Source organism: Littorina saxatilis, linkage group LG8 (assembly GCF_037325665.1).
Source record: "Littorina saxatilis isolate snail1 linkage group LG8, US_GU_Lsax_2.0, whole genome shotgun sequence".
NCBI lineage: Eukaryota > Metazoa > Mollusca > Gastropoda > Littorinimorpha > Littorinidae > Littorina > Littorina saxatilis.
Genome location: NC_090252.1, coordinates 20,991,490 through 21,015,691, shown reverse-complemented (window position 1 = coordinate 21,015,691; position 24,202 = coordinate 20,991,490). Strand labels below are relative to the sequence as shown.

At 38.1% G+C, this 24,202-nt stretch overlaps 1 protein-coding gene across 1 annotated transcript in view; it reads right to left on the bottom strand.

Annotated features, from left to right (window-relative positions):
- Positions 1-23,140, bottom strand: part of LOC138974552 (uncharacterized) — a 315,190-nt gene extending 292,050 nt beyond the window's left edge. Inside the window, exons 1-8 of the mRNA XM_070347269.1 lie at positions 23,013-23,140; positions 22,474-22,592; positions 9,572-9,749; positions 8,418-8,507; positions 7,866-7,883; positions 7,027-7,228; positions 6,102-6,217; positions 3,513-3,752 (exon numbers count right to left, since the gene is read on the bottom strand). Coding sequence (XP_070203370.1) covers positions 3,513-3,752; positions 6,102-6,217; positions 7,027-7,228; positions 7,866-7,883; positions 8,418-8,507; positions 9,572-9,680 — 775 coding nt within the window. The 5' untranslated portion in view covers positions 9,681-9,749; positions 22,474-22,592; positions 23,013-23,140. The remainder of the gene's footprint in view (positions 1-3,512; positions 3,753-6,101; positions 6,218-7,026; positions 7,229-7,865; positions 7,884-8,417; positions 8,508-9,571; positions 9,750-22,473; positions 22,593-23,012) is intronic.
- Positions 23,141-24,202: the final 1,062 nt, after the last annotated feature.

Below are 24,202 nucleotides of genomic sequence, written 5' to 3'. Positions count from 1 at the left end.
TCTAAAATAGGTCATGTGGTTGTTACTGATCGGGCAGACACCCCATTCAACTACCCAACCCTCGTTTATCTAAATCTTGGCATGTCATCAATTCAAAAAAATTGTAGCATCAAATCTGTCCCATTCTCTCATTTTTGTCATACTTGTTTCGTCACACTGTGAAATTATTGCAGGCAAAATATTAGCGAAATGTATTTGTTTCGTCAATCGATGTTCGATCTCTTTAAACACAAACAAACATGCACTCTTTTCTAGTCTCGGCTAGCTGCGTACAGTTGAGTTTTTATCCTGCATAGGCGAGAGACACCACTCATGAGATCACTATATCGTTCAAACCACACGTGTGTATATCATGTAAATAAGGTCGTGTCAAACTAGTCTGACGGGGACCTGTTTTTCAACTGCCTATGATGCCAAGGTCACCGAGACAAACTTTATAATGATAAAATTTTTGCGCCTGCTGTTTTCCATGGCAGAATGTTCAGAACTAACAAATCACTCTACACTTTCCTGTTTGACGTTTCTTTGCTTCGACGTGAAATATTGCACTAAGCTCTTGAAGAGATCGAGGTTACAAAAGAAGCGTCTTCAATTTGGACGCCTCGATTAGGGGCCGTTTTCAGTAAATATATCCGTACCCACTCATATGGGTCAATCTTACCTGGTACGGATATTTCCATTCTTTCCATAAGCTTACCATCCCGAAGAAGGCAGTAACGTGCCGAAATATTGATTACAAACTTGGCATAAACTTGGCCAAAACATTATTGCAACAATGTTCGCACGCTCAGAAAAGCGTTAAACCACAATCCATTTTAATGTAAGTTTATATGCTGGAAAAGGTAAATATGTCTACTGTTCATATCATTTGTTCGATCGGTGGTACTTTGTATAGGCATCCCGTGGCAGCCTGTCAAACAAGGTCACCCCTACAAAAACCAATGCCCCGTATTATAAAATCTGCAACCAATCTGAATGTGCACTTACCAAACACTTCTGACTACCATTGGAAAGGCCATTCAATTTCCTGTTCAGAGCATTTTGTTTCATGCACCTTACGTCTTTCGTATTTGTGTAGTCTTTTGTCAAAGGCGGTAGGTGTCAACCGTTTCAGAGGCCAAAAAAGGCACGTTTTGCGGCCATTTTTGAGGGGGTCCTCTACGTAGAGAGCCATATCTGTTCCAGTTTCTAATGAATTTCAGAAGTTATGACCAATAGGCTGACCAGTATGTGTGTGGATTTTTGTGAACGTGTATATCAAGCGTGTCGTATTACGTAACTTTTCCGAAAGTTGGAGAGAGAGAGAGAGAGAGAGAGAGAGAGAGAGAGAGAGAGAGAGAGAGAGAGAGAGAGAGAAAGAGAGAGAGAGAGAGAGAGAGAGAGAGAGAGAGAGAGAGAGAGAGAGAGAGAGAGAGATGTAAATCAGCACTCAGATCTGCCTGAAACGTTGGCACCAATTGCTTCAACCATTTTGGGCTTAGCATGTAAAGTCACGATTTTTTTTCCATAAACCCTGAATTAATAAGAATATTTGTTTAGATCTTTCAGAAAAGTTACGTAATACAACACGTTTAATATACACGATCACACAAATCCACACACATTCTGGTCAGCTTATTGGTCATACCTTCTGAAATGTTCAAAGCAACTTATTAGAAACTTGAGCAGATATGGCTCTCTACGTGGAGGACCCCCTCAAAAATGGCCGCAAAACGTGCCCTTTTTGGCCTCTGAAACGGTTGACACCTACCGCCTTTGACAAAAGACTACACAAATACTAAAGACGTAAGGTGCATGAAACAAAATGCTCTGAACAGGAAATTACATGGCCTTTCCAATGGTAGTCAGAAGTGTTTGGTAAGTGCCCAATCGGATTTTGTGCAGATTTTATAATACAGGGCATTGGTTTTTGTCAGGTCGATTTTTAGGGGTGACCTTGTTTGACAGGCTGCCACGGGATGCCTATACAAAGTACCACCGATCGAACAAATGATATGAACTGTAGACATAATTACCTTTTCCAGCATATAAAGTTACATTAAACTGGATTGTGGTTTAACGCTTTTCTGAACGTGCGAAAATTGTTGCAATAATTGTGTGGCCAAGTTTAGATATGGACGTACCTAACCTGGTTACTGGTGTGTTTTCTTTTTATTTAACTGGTACGGATATATCCGTACACACAGTCACTTCAGTCGCTTCCTGTAGCGTCGGTTGACCCATATGGGAGACAATGAGTTAATAGAGAATACTACATGCATGGGCTGCTATGTCGTACCATATTTACACGAGTTGCTTTTTCAAATGAATATTGACCTGCAAGCAAAAGCGAGCTTTTCAAAAGGTTTATTTGAAAAAGCAACGAGTGTAAATCAGCTACAACACGGCAACAAATGTAGTATTCTGTTTGTCCTACATACTGTGCTTACGTGTATTTTAATTACAGAAAGGAAAACCTATGTTCAATCGATACATATAGTTTGATAAAGCTCCTTTATTTAAGAAGATCTAACAACTGCAAAGCTAAACAAAGGTTGTTTTACTATAGATTTTGAGTTTACAAAGTGGACTTTGAATTTGAGTGGCAAAGGACGCAGGTAAAAGGGGGCATTCTTCTTATTCTTTATTGGTATACCACCTTAGGCTGTATTTTTGTTTAGATCCACATAGTACATTTGTAATATGTTTCTAGATGTTAAGATGCCATCGTGCAATTTAAAAAAAACTTGTTTATGGTGGCCATGGCTTTATTGAAGCTTTCTTGTCAGACTTGAAGAAATGAACTCTACTTGTGAACTGACTATTGTAAACAATTCACTTACAGTATTTATGTTGTTATATCCGGCCCATTGTCGCGTTTGATTTATATGTATTCCCGCGCTCCAAAAAATGACATTTACCACACTGAGTACAATGGAAGGGAGCCAGAGGTCAACATGTCCAACACAAACATAATATGAACAAAATACGAAATTGCCAATGGAAGCCTTAAGAGTACTAATACTGTAAATGTTGGTCATTCTCTGTACTATTTTAAAACTGGTTCTTGATCAAGCACCTGCTTCGCCGATTAATGGTGTTGGTTTTTAGACTTTGCATCTTAGAATATTTATTTGTCGATAACTCCAAAAATAAATATTCTATTTTCAATTGGATAATTGCGACCATGACAAAAAACAATTTAACTGTGAGAGTTTTCTAAAGAATGCCGAGGCGCCGACAACATTCGTTTGGTTCTTGCAAGCCCAACAACGTCTCCTTCAAATTTTACTTTTCAACTTCGAGCAGAATATGAAGTTTGGTAGGGCTGCACATTTGAATATTTACAGAAACCCTGTATCTTATGCACTATATTTGCTACTCGTTAACACATCAAATGATGCTCTCTGCAACAGTATTTAGTTTGACATTGTTTTTAGGATAGTAACCAAAAAAGTTAGGGCTCTTTGGGATTTTTGACTCCCCTATGTGTTGCTAGATCAGTTGGCAAAATGACACGAAATTGATCTTACTGGGTTTCATAATAGTCAGGCGCACGGCCCACACAAGGAAGTCCTCCAATAAGTCGATAGACCACCATGGAGAATGATCAGTCTCACTTGTGACAGCACAAGAATGATTGTTCATGTCGGTGAAGAAAAATCCATCCACAGCCTTGTCAGATTCGAAGGATGGGTCGTCCTGGTAGAGGCTTGACATTTCAACAGTCGGTCTCTTCAAGGCAATGTTCTTGAACAAACCGCCGGCTATTTCTGAACAAAAAAAATAAAGAAACAGTAAAAATGAATTCTCTGTTGGTTGCGCGCGCGCTCGCGTGTGCGTGTGTATGTGTGTGTGTGTGTGTGTGTGTGTGTGTGTGTGTGTGTGTACGTGCGTGCTAGCGTGCGTGCGTGTGTGTGTGCGTGTGTGTGTGTGTGTGTGTGTGTGAGTGTGTGCGTGCTAGCGATCGGGCGTGTGTGTGTGTGTGCGCGCGCGTGTGTGTGTGTGTGTGTGTGTGTGTTTGCGTGCGCGTGTGTGTGTTTGTTTGTGGGTGTATGTATGTGTGTATGTGTGTTTGTGTGTGTGTGTGTGTGTATGTGTGTGTGTGTGTGTGTGTGTGTGTATGTAGGTGTGATTAGTAGTTAGGGTAGTGGTTACTTATTTTGGCTGTTTTTATATTTAGTCAAGTTTTGACTAAATATTTTAACATCGAGGGGGAATCGAAACGAGGGTCGTGGTGTATGTGCGTGTGTCTGTGTGTCTGTGTGTGTGTGTGTCTGTGTGTCTGTGTGTGTGTGTGTGTGTGTGTGTGTGTGTGTGTGTGTGTGTAGAGCGATTCAGACTAAACTACTGGACCGATCTTTATGAAATTTGACATGAGAGTTCCTGGGTATGAAATCCCCGAACCTTTTTTTCATTTTTTTTATAAATGTCTTTGATGACGTCATATCCGGCTTTTCGTGAAAGTTGAGGCGGCACTGTCACGCCCTCATTTTTCAACCAAATTGGTTGAAATTTTGGTCAAGTAATCTTCGACAAAGCCCGGACTTCGGTATTGCATTTCAGCTTGGTGGCTTAAAAATTAATTAATGACTTTGGTCATTAAAAATCTGAACATTGTAAAATAAAATAAAAATTTATAAAACGATCCAAATTTACGTTTATCTTATTCTCCATCATTTGCTGATTCCAAAAGCTTATAAATATGTTAAATTCGGATTAAAAACAAGCTCTGAAAATTAAATATATAAAAATTATTATCAAAATTAAATTGTCCAAATCAATGAAAAAACACTTTCATCTTTATCCTTGTCGGTTCCTGATTCCAAAAACATATAGATGTGATATGTTTGGATTAAAAACACGCTCAGAAAGTTAAAACAAAGAGAGGTACAGAAAAGCGTGCTATCCTTCTTAGCGCAACTACTACCCCGCTCTTCTTGTCAATTTCACTGCCTTTGCCATGAGCGGTGGACTGACGATGCTACGAGTATACGGTCTTGCTGAAAAATGGCATTGCGTTCAGTTTCATTCTGTGAGTTCGACAGCTACTTGACTAAATATTGTATTTTCGCCTTACGCGACTTGTTAGTGTCTCTTACTGGTCTTTTTACCATAATGAAAGGTTAGATGAATAGGAAGTTTACATTAGTCCTTCTGAGTTAACGAAGGCTCCTCACACCCACCCCCTCCTCCCACCCCCCCCCCCCCGACCCCAACCCCTATAACCAGACGTAATATTAATATCATTCAGGCGAGTATAGTCTGTGAAGCAAGAAAGTCCCAATGACCAACTAGATCTAGGAATATTTGGTTTTCGATAAGCCTGTATTGCTTGAATGGTCAAAATCCAAGAAACAGCCCTGCTAACATAATTTTCCGTGTAGATACTGTGACCTTGCACACTTTCCTGGAAATTATGTCCACAAAAACTGAAGATAGTAACCTGATCCCAATTAATCGCTTGACGTAGAATGGAAAAAGATGGACTAAAGGGGTTTGAACAAAATCTACGTTTCAAATCATTATCTAACGTATGCTCTTACATGAACGTTATATCAAGTTGAACTTTTAAAAAAAACATGTTACACATATTGCCCACAAAAAAGCCAGGTATCTCATGAGTATGAGTGTTGACGATACAGGGTCACAGTTACCATGCTAATCCCACAGTGTATTAAAGTAACACACGATCGCTGGTGCAGGCCCATCAAAATGGGACATAGTACGCACTAATAGTGACTCCATTTTCTGTATATGCACGGTATACAAAAACAACAGAAACTGCAGATGTCGTCTGTGCATGTATGTTAATTATGAAAGTGTTACCAACACGGAAATATCATGCCAACAGAAATGGTGTCGCAGAAACCTTTGTAAAGACCATTTTGACTGAAACGTTCTGCTGTTCCCTCATGTTTCCTCACATCCCCAATATGATTAGCTTGTAATTGCTTGCGATGTTTCGTCAACTTTTAGTGTACTACTGTTCACGGCCTCATACTACTCGTACGTCTGTTCACAAAGTTTTCTCCACGATAACAATTTAGCAGATTAAGCTTGAACGAGAGAGAAAGATTTTTGCTGTTTTCAATAAATTAAAGATTAAATGACCTACATACCCGTCAAATGGCGGTCGTACGGAACAGTGATCGTCTTCAACGCTCTGCCACACATCCGGATACCGCCGATCTGAACGTAGTCATACAAACAAGATGGCGACTCCTCCAAGTCCATTCTGAGCAAAACACAAGAGCAAACATATTTCTGTAGTAGTTATAAAGCCAGCACAGAATGCTCAAACATAATTGGAGACAAAGGCATTCAAACAGGAGCGAACCAGCTTGGAGCAGGTAGGTAGCCAAACAAACTCGTTAAAAAGCTTTGCAAGAACGTGACTGGGAGATATACTGCCGTTGGCCTTCACCAATGACAGCTCTCCACGACTCAAAAATGATTGTCCATGCTCACAACTGAATGTGATGTAGTACGTACATTCTAAGATGTAGGGTCTCGAATAGCATTACTTGCTGAAGAGAAGATAACCAACTAATAACCAACTTCCAAGGTGTCCCAACAGTTGTTCATCTTTTCCAGTTTCTAAATTGCCTGCCATGAGTAATTTCTGAACATGTCCAATGTCTCCCAAGATAACAACAACAACAACAACAACAACAACAACAACAACAACAACAACAACAACAACAAACTACTTCTCTCAGCTTTCTTTATTATTTTTAAATCCAAGAACTCTGGTAATGATAAATGTTTGTAAAAGAATTTTGTCACAGAACAAAGAGTCATTTAAAGCTTGTCGTCATGAACCCTAGACGATGCTACACTTGAAGGTAGTCGTTGGATTATACCCCCCCCCCCCCCAAAAAAAAAAAAAAAAAAAAAAAAAAAAAAAAAACAAAAACAACAACAACAACAACAACAACAATAACAACAACAACAACAACAACAACAACAACAACAATAACAGCAACAACAACATAAATTCTGGCAGCATTTCCGAAACACATGTAAAATACATGTGGTTCTTACTTTACTTGAGTTGTCACAAACGCGCCAGGGTCCATTTCGTCCTTGAAAACAACATGGCTGCAGGAACGACTTGGGAGATAGGAGAGGGTTTCTTTTGTATCGTTTGATACGAAGTCCAGATGAGATTTGTGAAAATAATCTGTCCTGCTTTGTGAACTTGTGTGAGGCGGGATAGTGTACGTCGGGTCGTGCCTCATACAATCTGTGCAACACATTTTTGTTACAAGGTGAATTAACCTAAGCAAAATGGTTGGTAAAAACAGCCACCGTTTTGAAAGTCTTTCTGGGTCTCGTTTTCCAGACCAATTGTCTAAATTTGATGCATTTTATGTTGGAATAGATTAGGTCATCTTTCTAGTACCAAACTCACTCAGTTCATATTATATTCAGCAAATATTATGTCATCGTGTACATAAAGAAATCTGAATAGAAACAAAGCCAAACATTTTTGGAGACGGTGACTGTCGCATGCAAACATGTGCAAGTAAGTAAACTAAGGCTCGGTTGCATACATCTAGAGCAATTGTGCAAGTTTAAAAAAGGCATATGTACTCTTTAAATACCATCTGCAAAAAAAGGGCTTTTATAGAACGAACTATTGACAGAGAGAGAGAGAGGGAGAGAGGGAGAGAGAGAGAGAGAGAGAGAGAGAGAGAGAGAGAGAGAGAGAGATAGAGAAAGAGAGAGATAGAGAGAAAGAGAGAGAGATGTAGAGAGAGAGAGAGAGAGAGAGAGAGAGAGAGAGAGAGAGAGAGAGAGAGAGAGAGAGAGAGAGAGAGAAAGACAAAAGACATACAGAGGAAGAGACAGGGACTGACAGACAGAAACAGATAACTCACGCGTGTCTGTTTCAGAAACTGAAACAAAAGAAAGAGACACTTAAACATGCCAACAACTGTAATGAAATATCGTTACTCTTACCCATTTCTAATCCAATATGGTGTATTATGTGTTAGAATGTGTGTATGTGCGTATGTGTGTGTGTGTTTGTGTTATATGTGTGTCTTGGTGAGAGTGTGTGTGCTAAATGTGTTTCTGGGTGTGTGTATGTGCGTGCGTGCGTGGGTGTGTGTGTGTGTGTGTGTGTGTGTGTGTGTGTGTGTGTGTGTGTGTGTGTGTGTGTGTGAAAGAGAGAGCGATCGAGAGAGAGAGAGAGAGAGAGAGAGAGATCGAGAGAGAGAGATAGAGAGAGAGAGAGAGAGAGAGAGAGAGAGAGAGAGAGAGAGAGAGAGAGAGAGAGAGAGAGAGAGAGAGAGAGAGAGAACGAACGAACGAACTGTATTACTCAAGGATGGAGGGACGTGACGGGGCGGGGGAGGAGTGTCATTGGAAGGTACGCAGACGCAGTTTATTGGACATATAGACACACACACAAAACAGAGAATAATTACTTTTTGCCAAGGTATAACTGGCCATGATACGCTTGAGTTTTTGTGTCAAGTTGAGGGCAATTTCCACGGGCCCAAATCTCTTCACGGTTCCTGCAAAAGACGAATAAAAGGACAGACTTGTGCAAAAAAGCTCTATACGCTGTTGACCTTTTTTTTTTGGAAAGAAAAATATGCTTATCAAAATATACACGCCAACACAAACAATTGTCAATGATGACTCACTTTCTGGAAATTACGACACGAAGGAGATATTAGGGAGATTCAAAGGACAGCACGTTTCGTTTTGCAGCTCGTTTCGTTTGGTGAATGAGTCACCCCGCGAAACGGAACGTGAAACGAGACGGCATAGGCCGCAGACAAGATTTAGATGTATTCACGTTTCGTTTCGGAATGAAGGAAGGGCGATAAATCTTCAAGTGAAATTATCACGTCTGTCCTCGATCAGAATGGAAAAAAAAACCCTAGGAGGTGGTCCAGAATCGGGCATACTTTGATTATTTTCAGTCCAAATAAATCACACAGACTTTGTTTATACAAAATCACATACGAAGCCAGAATAAAAATTCGATGCGATGACCTACTTCTGCTTCGCCATTTGCTTTCTTCACCATGAAGTTGGATAAATGTACCAGGATCAGCACCCTTCAAAATATTTCAGTTCACAACAGTTGTCTACCTCCAATGAACACATTCTCAGCGCTGAAAGACCGTGAAAGGGTTGATGAATCTAGCAATGCATAAAATGGCCAACAAATAAAACTGTTAGTGTGCAAAAATACTCACAAAAGTTGACGAAATATTGTTCGTTTTTTGGGGGTGGAAAACGTGACTGCGTTTTGACGTTCCACGTTCCGTTTCAGTTGTTCTTCACCTTTCCAGCGAGAGATCCCCGAAATGATGACGTTTACCACAACTTCAAAACGAAACGTCCCGACGTTTCGTTTATTAAATCTCCCTATTATCACAACATATTTAACGTTTTGTTAATTTTATAGCATTAAATGATTTGTTATTGAATTATAAACAACAACCATTGTATCATTAACTGTTTGCTACGCGTCCTTCGTACCGACGGTAGACTCCATCATCATTGCATCACTTTTCTCAGGATTAGGCTTCAGCTAAAAGTCCTATACGCATACTTATGCCCTTACCTGCGATACTGACACAAATTGTTGATGATTTGGACACTTTTTTGCAGGAAATGACCGTGTTCAGAGTCTTTTCCCTGCGTCCGTCGCCAGAGGCCAGTTCCATGACCATCACTCCAAAGTCGTGCCCCTTTTTCGAGCACTGCGTTTCGTGTTGAGTCAGTTGGGCTCTTATGTTCAACTTATCAACAGAAACAGAAAAAAACAATTGAACCACATTATCATACGTTCGTGGCGGGTTGGTACGTACACAACATGTGTGCTTAGATGTCTGAGCGCGTCAATGTAGTGTGTGTGTGTTGTTGTATAAATAAGCTTTTTTAAGCTTTAAAATGTTTTCCAGCTTTCATTGTGTGGAGTGGTGCAGAGGAAAAAGAGTTGTTTGAATTCTGTATCATATACATATATATATATATATATATATATATATAGAGAGAGAGAGAGAGAGAGAGAGAGAGAGAGAGAGAGAGAGAGAGAGAGACAGAGAGAGACAGAGAGAGAGAGAGAGAGAGAGAGAGAGAGAGAGAGAGAGAGAGAGAGAGAGAGAGAGAGAGAGAGAGAGAGAGAGAGAGAGAGAGAGAGAGAGAGAGAGAAATTTATAATGAGAGCGCTGCTAAAAATGCCAAAATGTGCACTCGATCGCTTGTACTTTTAAAGAAAAGTTAAATATAGAATGACGTCAAGAGCGAGAATGCATAGAAATTACGTCATGAGCAAGGGACATCATCCTTTACTCTGTGTGTGTCTCCACCGCTTACATTCCAACGTGGAATTTTGAAAGCAGGGAGCACACTAGAGGTAATGGAAGAGGTGGGGGGAGGGGGTAAGAATTAGATCTAGAAAGAACTCTTCACAGACAGCCTACTGGAGAATCAAACCCTTTCGTAGCCGATTGCAACACTGAACAAGAATAACCCGAGGAGAGTTCTATAACCTCAATGGATTGAGAATTCACCGTAAATGCATTTAAGTGCATTTTCATAGAGTGTTGAACCTGAAAAGGTCCGTTTTTGTTTAGCCAAGACTGTTACCGGTTTCGAGCTGAGAAGCTCTCATTAGGCAGTCTCTTGGCATAAAACAGAGAACTCTCAAACTTCTATGCAAAAGAGAAAACCACATTTCTGCGGTTTCTATATATATTTATCCTACATACGTGAGAGAGACACCCGTAAGATATCAATCGTTCAAATCACACGTGTGTATACCATGTAAATGAGGTCATGTCAAGCAAGTCTGGCAGGGACCTGTTTTTCCACTGCTTATGATGCCAAAGTCACCGAGACAAACGTCATTATAGAAACAAAAATTGCGCTCGCTAATTACCCTCGATGAATCTTTAGAACTAACACGTCACGCCAGACTTTCAGAGTGACGTTTCTTTGCTTTGACGTAATAGATTGCACGAGGCTTTAGAAGAGATCGAGGTTCCAAAACAAGCGTCTTCAATTTAGCTGCCTCGACTGCAGGACATTTTCAGTAAAATACACGTAAGTACAGTATGTAGGATAAACAGAATACTACATGGCTTGCTGTTTCGTACCAGATTTATACTCGTTGCTTTTTCAAATAGTGAACAGCTTGCTTTCGCTCGCAGTTTAATATTTAAAAAAAATAAGCTGGTAGAAGGAGAAGTTTTGTCAGCTCTAAAGCGTATGAATAATGGTTCTGCGCCTGGAATTGATGGATTAACAGTTGAGTTTTATAAGTTTTTTTGGAGGAGCCTACAAAGGTATATACTTGCGTCTTTTAACTCTGCTTTTAAGAATGGAACTCTAATTCACAGTGTAAAGCGGCAATTACACTGATTCATAAAAGGAAGGGTTTATCAAGAAATGATTTAAAGAATTGGAGACCTATTTCACTGACCAATACAGATTATAAGTTATCAGCGAAATGTTTAGCTCCTCGGCTCTCTGGTGTTGTAGGGAGTGTTGTGAATGAGGATCAAGTTGGGTATATAAAAGGTAGACGTGTCTCAACCTTATTGCGATTAGTTGATGATGTTTTAGAACATGCAGATTTACATAATAAGCCTGGATTGATGATGTCAATTGACTTTTTTCATGCATTTGATTGCATCTCCAAAGAGTTTATGTTGAAGATGTTTGAAAAATTTGGTTTTGGAACTGATTTTGTGAAATGGGTTGATGTTTTGATGAAAAACGCAAAAAGTTGTGTAAACTATTGTGGTTGGTTATCTGAATGTTTTAATATTTATTCCGGAATAAGGCAAGGGTGTCCCTTTTCCGCACTAGCCTTCGTATTAGCAGTTGAATTGTTAGCAATCAAAATTCGAGAGGCCAAAAATATAAAGGGTACATGTATGTCATTCTGGAACAACGGAGATATGAATAAAGTTTTGAAAGTATTGTTGTATGCTGATGATGTTACATTGTTTTTGCAAGATGAACATGACATGTTCCAAGCCCTGGCTTTGATTGGTAAATTTTCAGAAATATCAGCTTTGAACATAAATCACCAAAAATCCAAACTAATGTGGTTTGGGTCGCGGAAGAATTGTAGGAATGAGTGTTGCGGTTTTGCATGTACAGACAAAATGAAAATTCTAGGTGTATATTTCTGTAATTATATGCGTGCGTCAAAAGGGAAGAGAGAGTGAATGTTGCAAAAAGACTCATCTGCGTGTGGGAGAAAAGGAATTTGAGCATTATTGGTAAAGTCTGTGTATTCAAAACGTTTATTCTGCCACATTTTGTCTATATAATGCAGGCGCTGATTGTACCAGACGACGTTCTAACTGAAATTAATAGGTTAATGTTTCGCTTCGTGTGGCGCAAAAAAGACTGCAACAGAAAAGCATTTGAAAAGGTGAAAAGAACTGTTTTATGTAACGAAGTAAAGCAAGGTGGATTAAATATGATTGATTTGCGTCAGATGCAGTGTTCCTTTTTGTTAAGCTGGGTTGTGAACCTAACTCTGTCTAATGAAGACCAGAAATGGTTATGGCTCCCAAAAGCACTGTTTTTCTGTTTTGGGAGTCGCTTTGGGTGTTCTTTTGCGAACATTAATAGCAAACCATTTAAAGGATTTGACAGTATTAAATCGGAATTTTGGTCCGCTGTGTTGAAGGCATGGCTTGATAACAATCAAGTCGATAATAAATGGTAATTCTGTTTCCGGTTTGTTGTGGAACAACAAAGATATAATTTGTCAAGGAAACCCACTCTTTTTTGCGGATTGGATTAAAAGTGGTATAATGTATGTGAGCGATGTGTGTGAGAATGGACGTTTTTCTACCTATGAAGAAGTGTGTGAAAGAACTGGCTACACTGCAAATAGATTGCTTGAGTACAATGTTGTTCGAATAGCTGTACATCTCCTTTTAAGAAATGTCGATATAAACGATGTAAATTGTTCAGTCTGTGACATTCCGACCTTCTGTGGGAAAAAAGTTAAATCAGTAAAAGAAATTCGAAAGATTCTGGTAGGAAAACAATACAGCCAACCCTGTTCAGAAGGATTTTGGAAAAGAAAATTAGGATTTGAAATTGACGAAAAGAATTGGAACTTAGCAGCCACTGTCACTAGTGAAGTTCGATTACGTGTACTGCATTGGAAAATATTGCAAAACATTTATCCAACTAATATTTTATTGTGTAAAATGAAAGTGAAGGCTGATAAAAACTGTACATATTGTAAGGATGAACTTGATGTATTGGAGCATTTTTTCTTTGAGTGCCCAACAGTGCTCAGGTTTTGGAAATATATTGAAATGTACATTTTAGTAAACATTGGTGAAAGAATTAGGGTGAATGTTACAGATGTGCTTTTTGGTATAAAAAGTAACAGCAAAAATATGAAGAAGATTAATCACATTATTTTAATCGCAAAGATGTGCGTAAGCATTTTTAAAAAAACCGATTCACGATTGACACTGGAAATTATTTTTGGAAATCATGTTGTTTTGAGATTTCGTTAGTCTGAAGTTTTATTAATCAAAAAACAAATTATTGTTTATTTTCTTTGATATAATGTAAAGACAGCCATACATTATGATGCGAATATTGTTTAAAAAAAAAAGATCAATATATGATGACATATTATTATTTTAATGCTACACATGTTGACACGTATATTTTTTTTCACGTGTGACTATTTTTAGTCCTTTTGTATAATGTACAAGTTTTTCTGAACCGCATGTAAATGAGAGAGTATGTGTGCAAACATAAAATACAGTTACCATGTTTGTTATCTTGTGTTTTATTAATTGAATAAAAACAATAAAAACATTTAAAAAAAAAATAAAAAACTCAACAACAAAAAATAAAAATAAAAATAAATAAATAAACTTGTGTAAATATGGTGCGACACAGGAAGCCATGTAGTATTCTTTCTATTATTATATACATATGAATGCTGCCCTCAAGTTTAGAGTCACCTATTGACTTTCTAGGGCGACTTTATTCTAGAGGATTGGCTTTGGTCATTGTTTAGATTCCAGTCCCTGCCTTGACCTGATACATTCATTCCTGATGGAGAAAGAGAGAGAGAGAGAGAGAGAGAGAGAGAGAGAGAGAGAGAGAGAGAGAGAGAGAGGGGAGAGAGAGGGGGGAGAGAGAGAGGGAGAGAGAAAGCAAACGAGAAATAGTGGTTTGCGTGCTGGATGTGTATGCGCGCGTGTGTGTGTGTATGTGTGTGTGTGTGTGTGTGTGTGTGTGTGTGTGTGTGTGTGTGTGTGTGTGTGTGTGTGTGTGTGTGTTGTCTGTAGTTTTGTTGTTAAGGCTGATAGAGACTAAAAAAGTGCCATATTGATTTCCTGGAAGAAGATAATATTACGTCTTAATAACTACTGTGTTCTATTGATATATATGTGTGTTTAATTGTAACCATAGACGCCTGGTCTATGATACTTTGAAGAAGGCTTGCGTGCTAGCAGAGACTATAAACTTGAGATAATGATTTTCTGGAAGACAGTAATATTACGTCTTCATGTGACTGGTAGAGACTAAATACTAATAATATTTTTGTTGAAGAATGTAATGGTACGTCGTTATGTGACGTACGAGTGTATGTTCCATTGCTGTGTTGGTAACTATAGACGCTTGGTCTGTGAACCTTTAAGGTATTAGCACACACCTGAAAGTACGCTGGAGTAGCCTCTCTTCCCGGATTTAGAACGCGTTTCGTGTCGTAACAGATTATCCACTTATTAGCCATATCCGTATACAAAATAATGAAATAAACATTAGGAAATGGCAGAAGTTTACAAACATCGACATTCTGTATCAGTACAATAAACAACAATCGTTAGAACTTGCATTTACGACATGTCGTGCTTGAGAACGTGTCAGTAAACAAGCACTGGTTGCCTGGCTGAAGAACCCTACGAGTCAAGCAAAAACAGACGACAAGTAATGGAAAGCAGTCTGCGGATAAACATAACAAACTGCTGATGAAAAAGTGTGTTCATCCCTGCTCTGGATAAAAGACATCGAACTGATGACAACATGGCAGTGTTCATGCGAACATATGTTTTTCAGATTATCGCTTCTACATTTTATTGCACGTACTTGGGGCAGATCTGAATTTCACACTGGAAGATGACAAATCGGTCTTGTGAGTTGAGAACCACATGTTCTTTGCCAACAGAAATCACGATGGGACAAGATGCAGATTGTGTTGAAGAGATGTTTGCAGATTATCGCATCTACATTTTATTGCTCAGATCAATGCACGTAGTTGGGGTAGATTTCACAATGGAAGACGACAAATATCGGGTCATGTGAGTTGAGAACCACATTTTCTTTGACAGCAGAAATCACTATGGGACAAGAGGAGAATTGTGTTGAGGAGGTTACTACTGACTGACTTTAGATGAAGAGTTCCTAGACCTGGTTTTTGTAGAGAGGCATCATGATGATATCCTGTTTTTTTAACGTTCTTGGTGACAACGCGCCAGAATCGCACGAAGATCGAACTCTCGAAGAAAACAAGTTTATCGCTGAACATCGGAAATGTGAAAGTATTGCTCTTCCTGTCTGATCAGTCTCCCCGTTAGATCTACAGGCTCCATTATCAGGTAACTTACCAAACCGGAGTGTGTGTGTGTGTATGTGTGTGTGTGTGTGTGTGTGTGTGTGTGTGTGTGTGTGTGTGTGTGTGTGTGTGAACCGGATTACCATCATCAACGCACCCTTTTGAACTTGTCTATGTAACCTTACTATGCCTGCTGTGACATTCACGAGGATTAATTTATTATGATTATTGAACAATCGTGTGCCTGTGCTGGACTTGCACGAAGACAAACGGCGTCGGAACGGTATTCGTGCTGCCAAGTGTGTGCGCCCAGAGCACAGTGTGAACCGAGAGTGAGTGTGTCATTGTGTGGCAGTTTTGCTTGATTGATTTATTCATGAGTTAATTTGCTTTTTGGTTCAATAGTAAATTCTGTGTTCGTTATACTTTGTATTTTGTGGTGTGATTCGCCCGAGTGCGAGACCCCCTTCCCCGAACGCCTCTGTGGGTGGAATTATATACTTGTGTGAGTAACGTGAGTGTGTAGATGAGAATGTGAAAGTTGTTTTGGACCCAGACACACACAGCAGACACCAACACAACAGCTAAGTTTCAGCCTGACAAAGAAATCCAGTGACACAGCTAATGGCTGTACAGTAGACTTGTTATTTCTCTATTAAAACAAATGTGTCAAGATCTTTACCATTTTCTGTCCTTTTGTGGGAATCTCGGAATATTTGCCTTGACCCTGTGAAAATTGGAGTGCAGTACTAGAGAATGGAAGTGTGTTTTGTTTACGCTTGAAATTTAACTTTGGAATGGGTGTACAAAATTGTTTATTTTATTTTATTCACATAAAACTGCAAAGTAACTGTGTTTTGAGTTCTACATTTTGATCCTATATCATTAATTAAATTAATGTAATAGTTCATCTTTTCAAAGATTATCATCTGAATCAGCAAAATGCCCCTTTTATTTTATTTTTTTCTCTCTCCAAGCCAGAACTTACATAAAAATAATATTTTAAAAGTGACATGTCGCTTTTACTTACTTGTCTCATAGGTAGAGCAAATGCATAATGGGTAGGGGGTAGGGGTAGTACAATCATTACAATTCAAGATTTTGTGCATTAAGGTGTGTATCTTTTTTTTCCATCGGTAAGGATACCTCAGCTTGAATTTACCTAAGTTTAGCGCATCCTAATCACGTTAGCACTTTATATCATATGTTTATTTCTGTTTCATGCTTGAAAATGACTTTCAAAACTGATACAAAAGTGTTTTTCTCATATTACCAGGACAGTAACTATGTTGTATGCTTTATTTTGTTCCTATATTAGTCATCTTGAATTTTGATCAATTAATTCACAGTAAAATGTAAACAAATCTTCAGTAGTAATTGCATAAAAAAGTCTGATCAATTAGCATGTTATTTTTATCTTAAAATGGGCGCGTTAAATCCTAATCTGTTTGTTTTAATGGACTAAGCAATCCTTGGACTGACAGAAAAGATGTATTTTAAAAATGTCCAGTTACTTTTACTTATTTTTCTAATTGGAAGAGAATATGCACTCTTTTTTGTTCAAATGGGTAGGGGGCAAGGGTAGTAAAAGCATCACAGTTCAAGATTTTGCGTGACAAGAGGTGTGTTTCTTTTAAGTTGTGATAAAGAGGGATAACTCAACTTGGTATTAAACAATATTTCTGAACACTGTAACCACTTTAGCACTTTTAATTTATTTGTTCTGTCTTCCAAACTTCTATTTCAGCTTATAAAATGAGTAAAAATGTGTGTTTTTTGTCTGGATTCACCAGTTAATTCACTCTGTTGGGTGTTCTTTTTTGCTTCCCTATTTCTGTTCTGAAGTTTTTGATCATCTGACTACCTTGCTTTTCTATTTGGAAGATAATATGCACTCTTTTTTGAAAAATGGGTAGGAGGTGGGGGTAGTAAAAGCATCACAGTTCAAGATTTTGCGCGACAAGAGGTGTGTTTCTTTTAACTGTGATGAAGAGGGATAACTCAACTTGGTATCTAACACTATTTCTGAACACTGTAACCACTTTAGCACTTTTAATTTATTTTTTTCTGTCTTCCAAGCTTTAAATTCAGCTTATAAAATGAGTAAAAAAGTGGGTTTTTTTCTGGATTCACCAGTTACATCACTCTGTTGGGTGTTCTTTCTTGCTTCCCTATTTCTGTTCTGAAGTTTTTGATCATCTGACTACCTTGCTTTTCTATTTGGAAGATAAAATGCACTCTTTTCTGAAAAGTGGGTAGGGGGTGGGGGTAGTAAAAGCATCACAGTTCAAGATTTTGCGCGACAAGAGGTGTGTTTCTTTTAACTGTGATGAAGAGGGATAACTCAACTTGGTATCTAACACTATTTCTGAACACTGTAACCACTTTAGCACTTTTAATTTATTTTTTTTCTGTCTTCCAAGCTTTAAATTCAGCTTATAAAATGAGTAAAAAAGTGTTTTTTTCTGGATTCACCAGTTAAATCACTCTGTTGGGTGTTCTTTTTTGCTTCCCTATTTCTGTTCTGAAGTTTTTGATCATCTGACTACCTTGCTTTTCTATTTGGAAGATAATATGCACTCTTTTCTGAAAAATGGGAAGGGGGTGGGGGTAGTAAAAGCATCACAGTTCAAGATTTTGCGCGACAAGAGGTGTGTTTCTTTTAACGGTGATGAAAAGGGATAACTCAACTTGGTATCTAACACTATTTCTGAACACTGTAACCACTTTAGCACTTTTAATTTATTTTTTTCTGTCTTCCAAGCTTTAAATTCAGCTTATAAAATGAGTAAAACAGTGGGTTTGTTTCTGAATTCACCAGTTAAATCACTATGTTGCATGTTCTATTTTGCTTCCTTATTTCTGTTCTTAAGTTTTGATCATTTGACTACCTTGCTTTTCTATTTGGAAGATAATATGCACTCTTTTCTGAAAAAAAATAGAAGGGGGTGGGGGTAGTAAAAGCATCACAGTTCAAAATGTTGCGCAACAAGGGGTGTATTTCTTTTAAAAGTGGTGAAGAGGGATAACTCAACTTGTTATCTAACACTATTTCTGAACACCGTAACCACTTTAACACTTTTAATTTATGTTTGACTGTGTTCCATGCTTCAAATTGGGCTTCAAAAATGGATATATAAGGGTTTCTTTTTAAATTCACCTGTAAAATCACTATGTTTGATGTTCTATTTTGCTTCCCTATTTCTCTTCTTCAGTTTGTGATCATCCAATTGTTTTTTTGTTTGCATATTCACAATACAATATCACAATTTCTTCAGTAGGGTTTGCGTGAAAAAATCTCATACCTATGCTCAAACTTCAGTCGTTATCTCAAAATTTTGCGCGACAAGCACTATTCATTTTTTTTATTTCCTGATAAATCAAACATTGAACTAACATAAAAAGAAACCTTTAAAACTGCCTAACCACTTTGAAATAGGGCCTCAGGTGTGTACTCCAGCCTTAAGAAGGCCTGCGGGCCAAACATTTGGATTTTTGAAAAGATGTGACATTATGGCTTGGTTTTGGACTTTGCCTTTTCTTACAACCGGTCCTTACTTCTAATACAAATGTCTAATAAATGATAAACAAGTAAAGCAACATGACAAATAAGCAAATTAAATGAACGACCCAGGAAACAATCGACAAGTAAGCAAACAAGCAAATAAACACAAACAACAAAACAAGTCGCGTAAGGCGAAAATACTACATTTAGTCAAGCTGTCGAACTCACGGGATGAAACTGAACGCACTGTATTTTTTCACCAAGACAGTACAGCTTCGTCAATCCCCGCGTGAAGGAAATCGCTCACCTCCCACGTGCAAAACGTAGTGATATTGACACGCCAGATAAGCGCGGTAGCGTATTGTGCTAAGCAGGAAAGCGCGCTTTTCTGTATTCTTGTTAACTTTCTGAGCTTGTTTTGAATCCAACCTATCATATCTATATGTTTTTGGAATCAGGAAATGATAAAGAATAAGATGAAATCATGTTTAGATCGATTTCTTAAATTTTAATCGTAAGATTAATTTATCTATTTTCGTTAATTGTGGTCACATTTTAAGAGTAAACATGACATATGTATACATTTTTAGATTCAGAATGTGATGAAGAATACGATGCAATCAAATTTAAATGTTTGCAAAAAATCGATTTTAATGACAACTTTAATGAGCAAATTCATTAATTATTTTTTAAGCCTTCAAGTTGAAATGCAATACCAAAGTCCGGGCATTGTCAAAGATTACTTGACCAAAATTTCAACCAATTTGGTTTAAAAATGAGAGCGTGACAGTGCCGCCTCAACTTTCACAAAAAGCCGGATATGACGTCATCAAAGACATTTTTTTGAAAATGAAAAAAAAGTCTGGAGATACCATACTCAGGATCTCTCATGTTAAGTTTCCTGACGATCGGTCCAGTAGTTTTCTCTGAATCGCTCTACACACACACACACACACACACACACACACACACACACACACATACACCACACCCTCGTCTCGATTCCCCCCTCTACGTTAAAACATTTAGTCAAAACTTGACTAAATGTAATGACAAAGTAAGCAACATACAAATCAAAAGCGGAACATGCAACATGTTAATTGAGGTTACACATGTAAAGTGATCGACGGTAACATTCACACAATACCAACGTTTACGCTAATGCTTACAATGATTATATGGTGTAAATGATGGAGATGATGAAGATGTTGATGATGATGATGATGATGATGATGATGATGATGATGATGATGATGATGATGATGATGATGATGATGATGATTGATGATGATAATGATGATGATGATGTTGATGATAATGATGAAAAATCGCAACATAAATTCCACATAATACATGTAATAAAGAACATTGTAATTCATAAAGCTTTGCCAATTGTTGACAGCTACTTGCACATGTTAAGACAAGTAGCCATCTAGGTAGACATATAATGATTATGCAGAGCTTGTTTAAAACTCTTTAGTGAGGTTAATGATCTTATTACAGACGGAATGGAGTTCCACACCATAGAGCCATAGAAGGCTTGACTAGTTTTGAACAGATCAATCCTGGGTATTGGTGGTAGAAAATTGATAGACTCGTACCTTTCGGTGACTCTGTGAATATAGTTGGGCACTTCGCCATGATATACTTTGTACATCATTACAGTCTTATTAAACTGTAACTGTTTAACTAGCGGCAGGTAGTTTATATTCTTTAACTTCAAATCAGGTGATAATTGTGGACCATTTAACATGATTTTAGCTGCCCGACTATGTAGATAGTTTAATTTTTTTTCATGTAAATATCAGAGACGCCATCCCAAAGAGTTGATGCGTAATTAATATGGGATAAGATGTGGGCATGATAAAATAGTTTTAGTGTTGCGATATCGACATATTGCTTTAACTTTGATAGCAGAAACAAATTCTTGGATACTTTTTGACAAAATATAATGTACATGAGATTGCCATTTTAATTCTTGATCGACTATCACACCCAAAACACGATGTTCCGTTACCTGCTGAACAGGTTGTGATTCCAGAGAAAGATTTAGATTGAGAGGTTGTGATTGGTGTTTTTGTCTTGTTGTAATAATCATGCTTTTTGTCTTCCCTGGGTGCACTATCATAACATTTTGGTTACACCAATTGTTGACTTCATTCAGACTAGACTGTAAGGAAACTTCAATTTCTTGAACAGTCCTATAGCTTGTGTGAAGCGTCGAATCATCTGCAAAAAATTCCGTTTTTTAATTAGATATATGAAGGGGGAGGTCATTAATGAATACACAAAACAAAATAGGCCCTAAAACTGAGCCCCGGGGGACTCCACTCTTTAAACATCCTTTGGGAGAGGTTTTACCGTTTATAGAAACATACTGTGTTCCGTTGACAAGATATGATTTAAAGAATGAACACGTTGCGGGATTTTTCACGTACAATGCAAGTTAATGTAAAAGTAATGTGTGATCTACAAGATCAAAAGCTTTCTTAAAATTAAGAAATACAGCCCCTGATATGTCCGAACGATTAACTGCCGATAGCCAGTTATCACATAGTGATGAAAGAGCTGCAGTACAGGAATGTTTCGGACGAAACCCAGATTGAAAGTTGTGAAATAATTTGCACCTTTCCATGTAGTTCAGAAGATTCTTCTTAATGTGCTTCTCTAAAGGCTTTCATAAAATAGGAAACAATGAAATTGACCTAAGTTATTAGGGTCAGACACATCTTTATTTTTAGGAAGTGGAACGACCTTTGCCGTTTTAAATGCATCAGGAAAAATATTTTGTTCAATGCAAAGATTATACACATACGTCAGAAAGATTATACACATACGTTAGGGATTCCACTATGTACGGTAGGGCTAATTTAAGCAACGACGGGGGGATTTTGTCAGGCCCCATGGATTTATTATTCTGAAGGTTTTCTATAAATGTTCCAACTTCATGTACAGCAATAGGTGGGATAGAGAATGAATCTTGTGATTTCAATTTATGAATACAACATAATTTTAATCTAAACAACAGGGAGTCCCCACCCTCGACTTTTTCATTTACATTTTTAGATTGTTTCAATCGATCAGCCAAACAAGAGAGAGAGAGAGAGAGAGAGAGAGAGAGAGAGAGAGAGAGAGAGAGAGAGAGAGAGAGAGAGAGAGAGAGAGAGAGAGAGAGAGAGAGAGAGAGATCAAATCAAACCAAGTCAAATCAAATGTTATTTTACGAGGATTGTGGCATAAGCATTACAAACGAGCTGTATTCAACCAGCCCTCGCCCAAGGAGGGATTACTTAAATCATACGTATCATACATTCATTTAAAAAAAAAAAAGTGTGGGTGGGGATGGACTAGGGGGATCAATAATACAGGTCATATATATCTATGGACGACACACATATCTTACATTTAAGTTTCCATCAGCTTGAGGTATGATGAATATATTGGCTTTTTCACTCTGCTTTTGCGGAATGACAGAAAACGATTTTTTCTTGGTTGGGTTTGCCGTAATCAGACGGCGAATCGCTGAAACATAACCAAGAAGTTTGTTTTTCTTAAATGCACTTATACCTTATCTAGAAATACTGATGTCTTCTTGTCAATATCCACCTGTGGTTGATAATAAAAATGTTAAGGAAAAATGACAAGAGAAATTAAATTCACATTAAACTAAATTGTCCTCACAGTCGACATGCTCACCATGCCGGCGAAAACGAAAGCCAGGTCAGACTTGTTCCGAGACAAAGAAGAAAATAGGTCAGCTGGAACAGTATTCACAGTGTAATTATATATAGCGGTTAAAATTCCCTGACTGCAAAAAATGAAATCTTGTGTTCAACACCCAACAACCACAGCCACATAATCATCGATGTCTCAGGTAGTTGCTTCACTTTGTGGGGACACATTTGTTTTCACAAACAGAGGTAGACAGTGGGAAACACTTACGGATTGTTTGACCGGGATAGGAATTAATTTTGAACCATGTCAAAACAAATCCTCGTTGACCATCGAGTCCTCTTTTGTCCGGTGCCACGAGAAACCTTATCCTGTAGGCCACTCGTTCTCCGTCTTTGTCTGCGCTAGCACCTGCACCACGCCAACACACCCACACACACACACACACACACACACACACACACACTCTCACACACACACACACACACACACTCTCACACACACACACACACTCACACACACACACACACACACACACACTCACACACACACACACACACACACACACACACACTCTCTCACACACACACACACACACACACACACACACACACACACACACACACACACACACACACACACACATAATTACTTAATATGCAGGCTACGTTAATGTCAACACAATATTTAGAATATGTAAAGGTTATTCTAAATAATGTATACATTGCAAAAAAACACAATCAAATTTATGTGTAGATGTAGTTGTATTCCTCATTATTGAACGCATTTGCATTGTCCGTGTAAATGAAGCTAATTCAAACTGTTCATCTAAACAGACATCATCAAGGTAGTATATCAATGCTGTACCCAGGCTTCGGTCATAGGCGCATATTATGTTTTATTCCCCCCTCTGCTTCTTTACCTCTGTAAACTTGTAGAGCTAGTTATTTTTCGATAATGACCCAGCAACCAAACAAATAACGAGCCAGCAACAGCCTACCCGTTCTTGCATGGCGCCCAACTTGTTGGGCAGCTCTTTCAACAGCCTGCTATACAAAGAAATATACAGATAAGAACAAGAGTTTGTGTCACAACTGAAGGGAGGCTAATCCTTTATTAGTTGACAATGCTATTTTTTTCGGAGTGACTACCCTTAGATTTTCTTTTTCAACATGGCGTCCACCAGTCAATCTGTGGAGAATGACAAGCGGAAACGAAATCAAAGGTGTGTATGCACACTTATTAATTGGTGTTTGAACCAAAAGCTCTTTATTTTGTGTTTCTTATTTATCTAACTAAAATATTATAAACAGTGCATGAAGTATTTGTAGTTTTTCCATATTAAAATTGATAATTGTAATCCACACGTGCGTCGCCCAACTCATTGGGCGCTATGCATGACAGGGTGCAGGTTTTTATGCTAGTGTCAGTGAGGGAAGGAATAATATTGGCTTCTTATA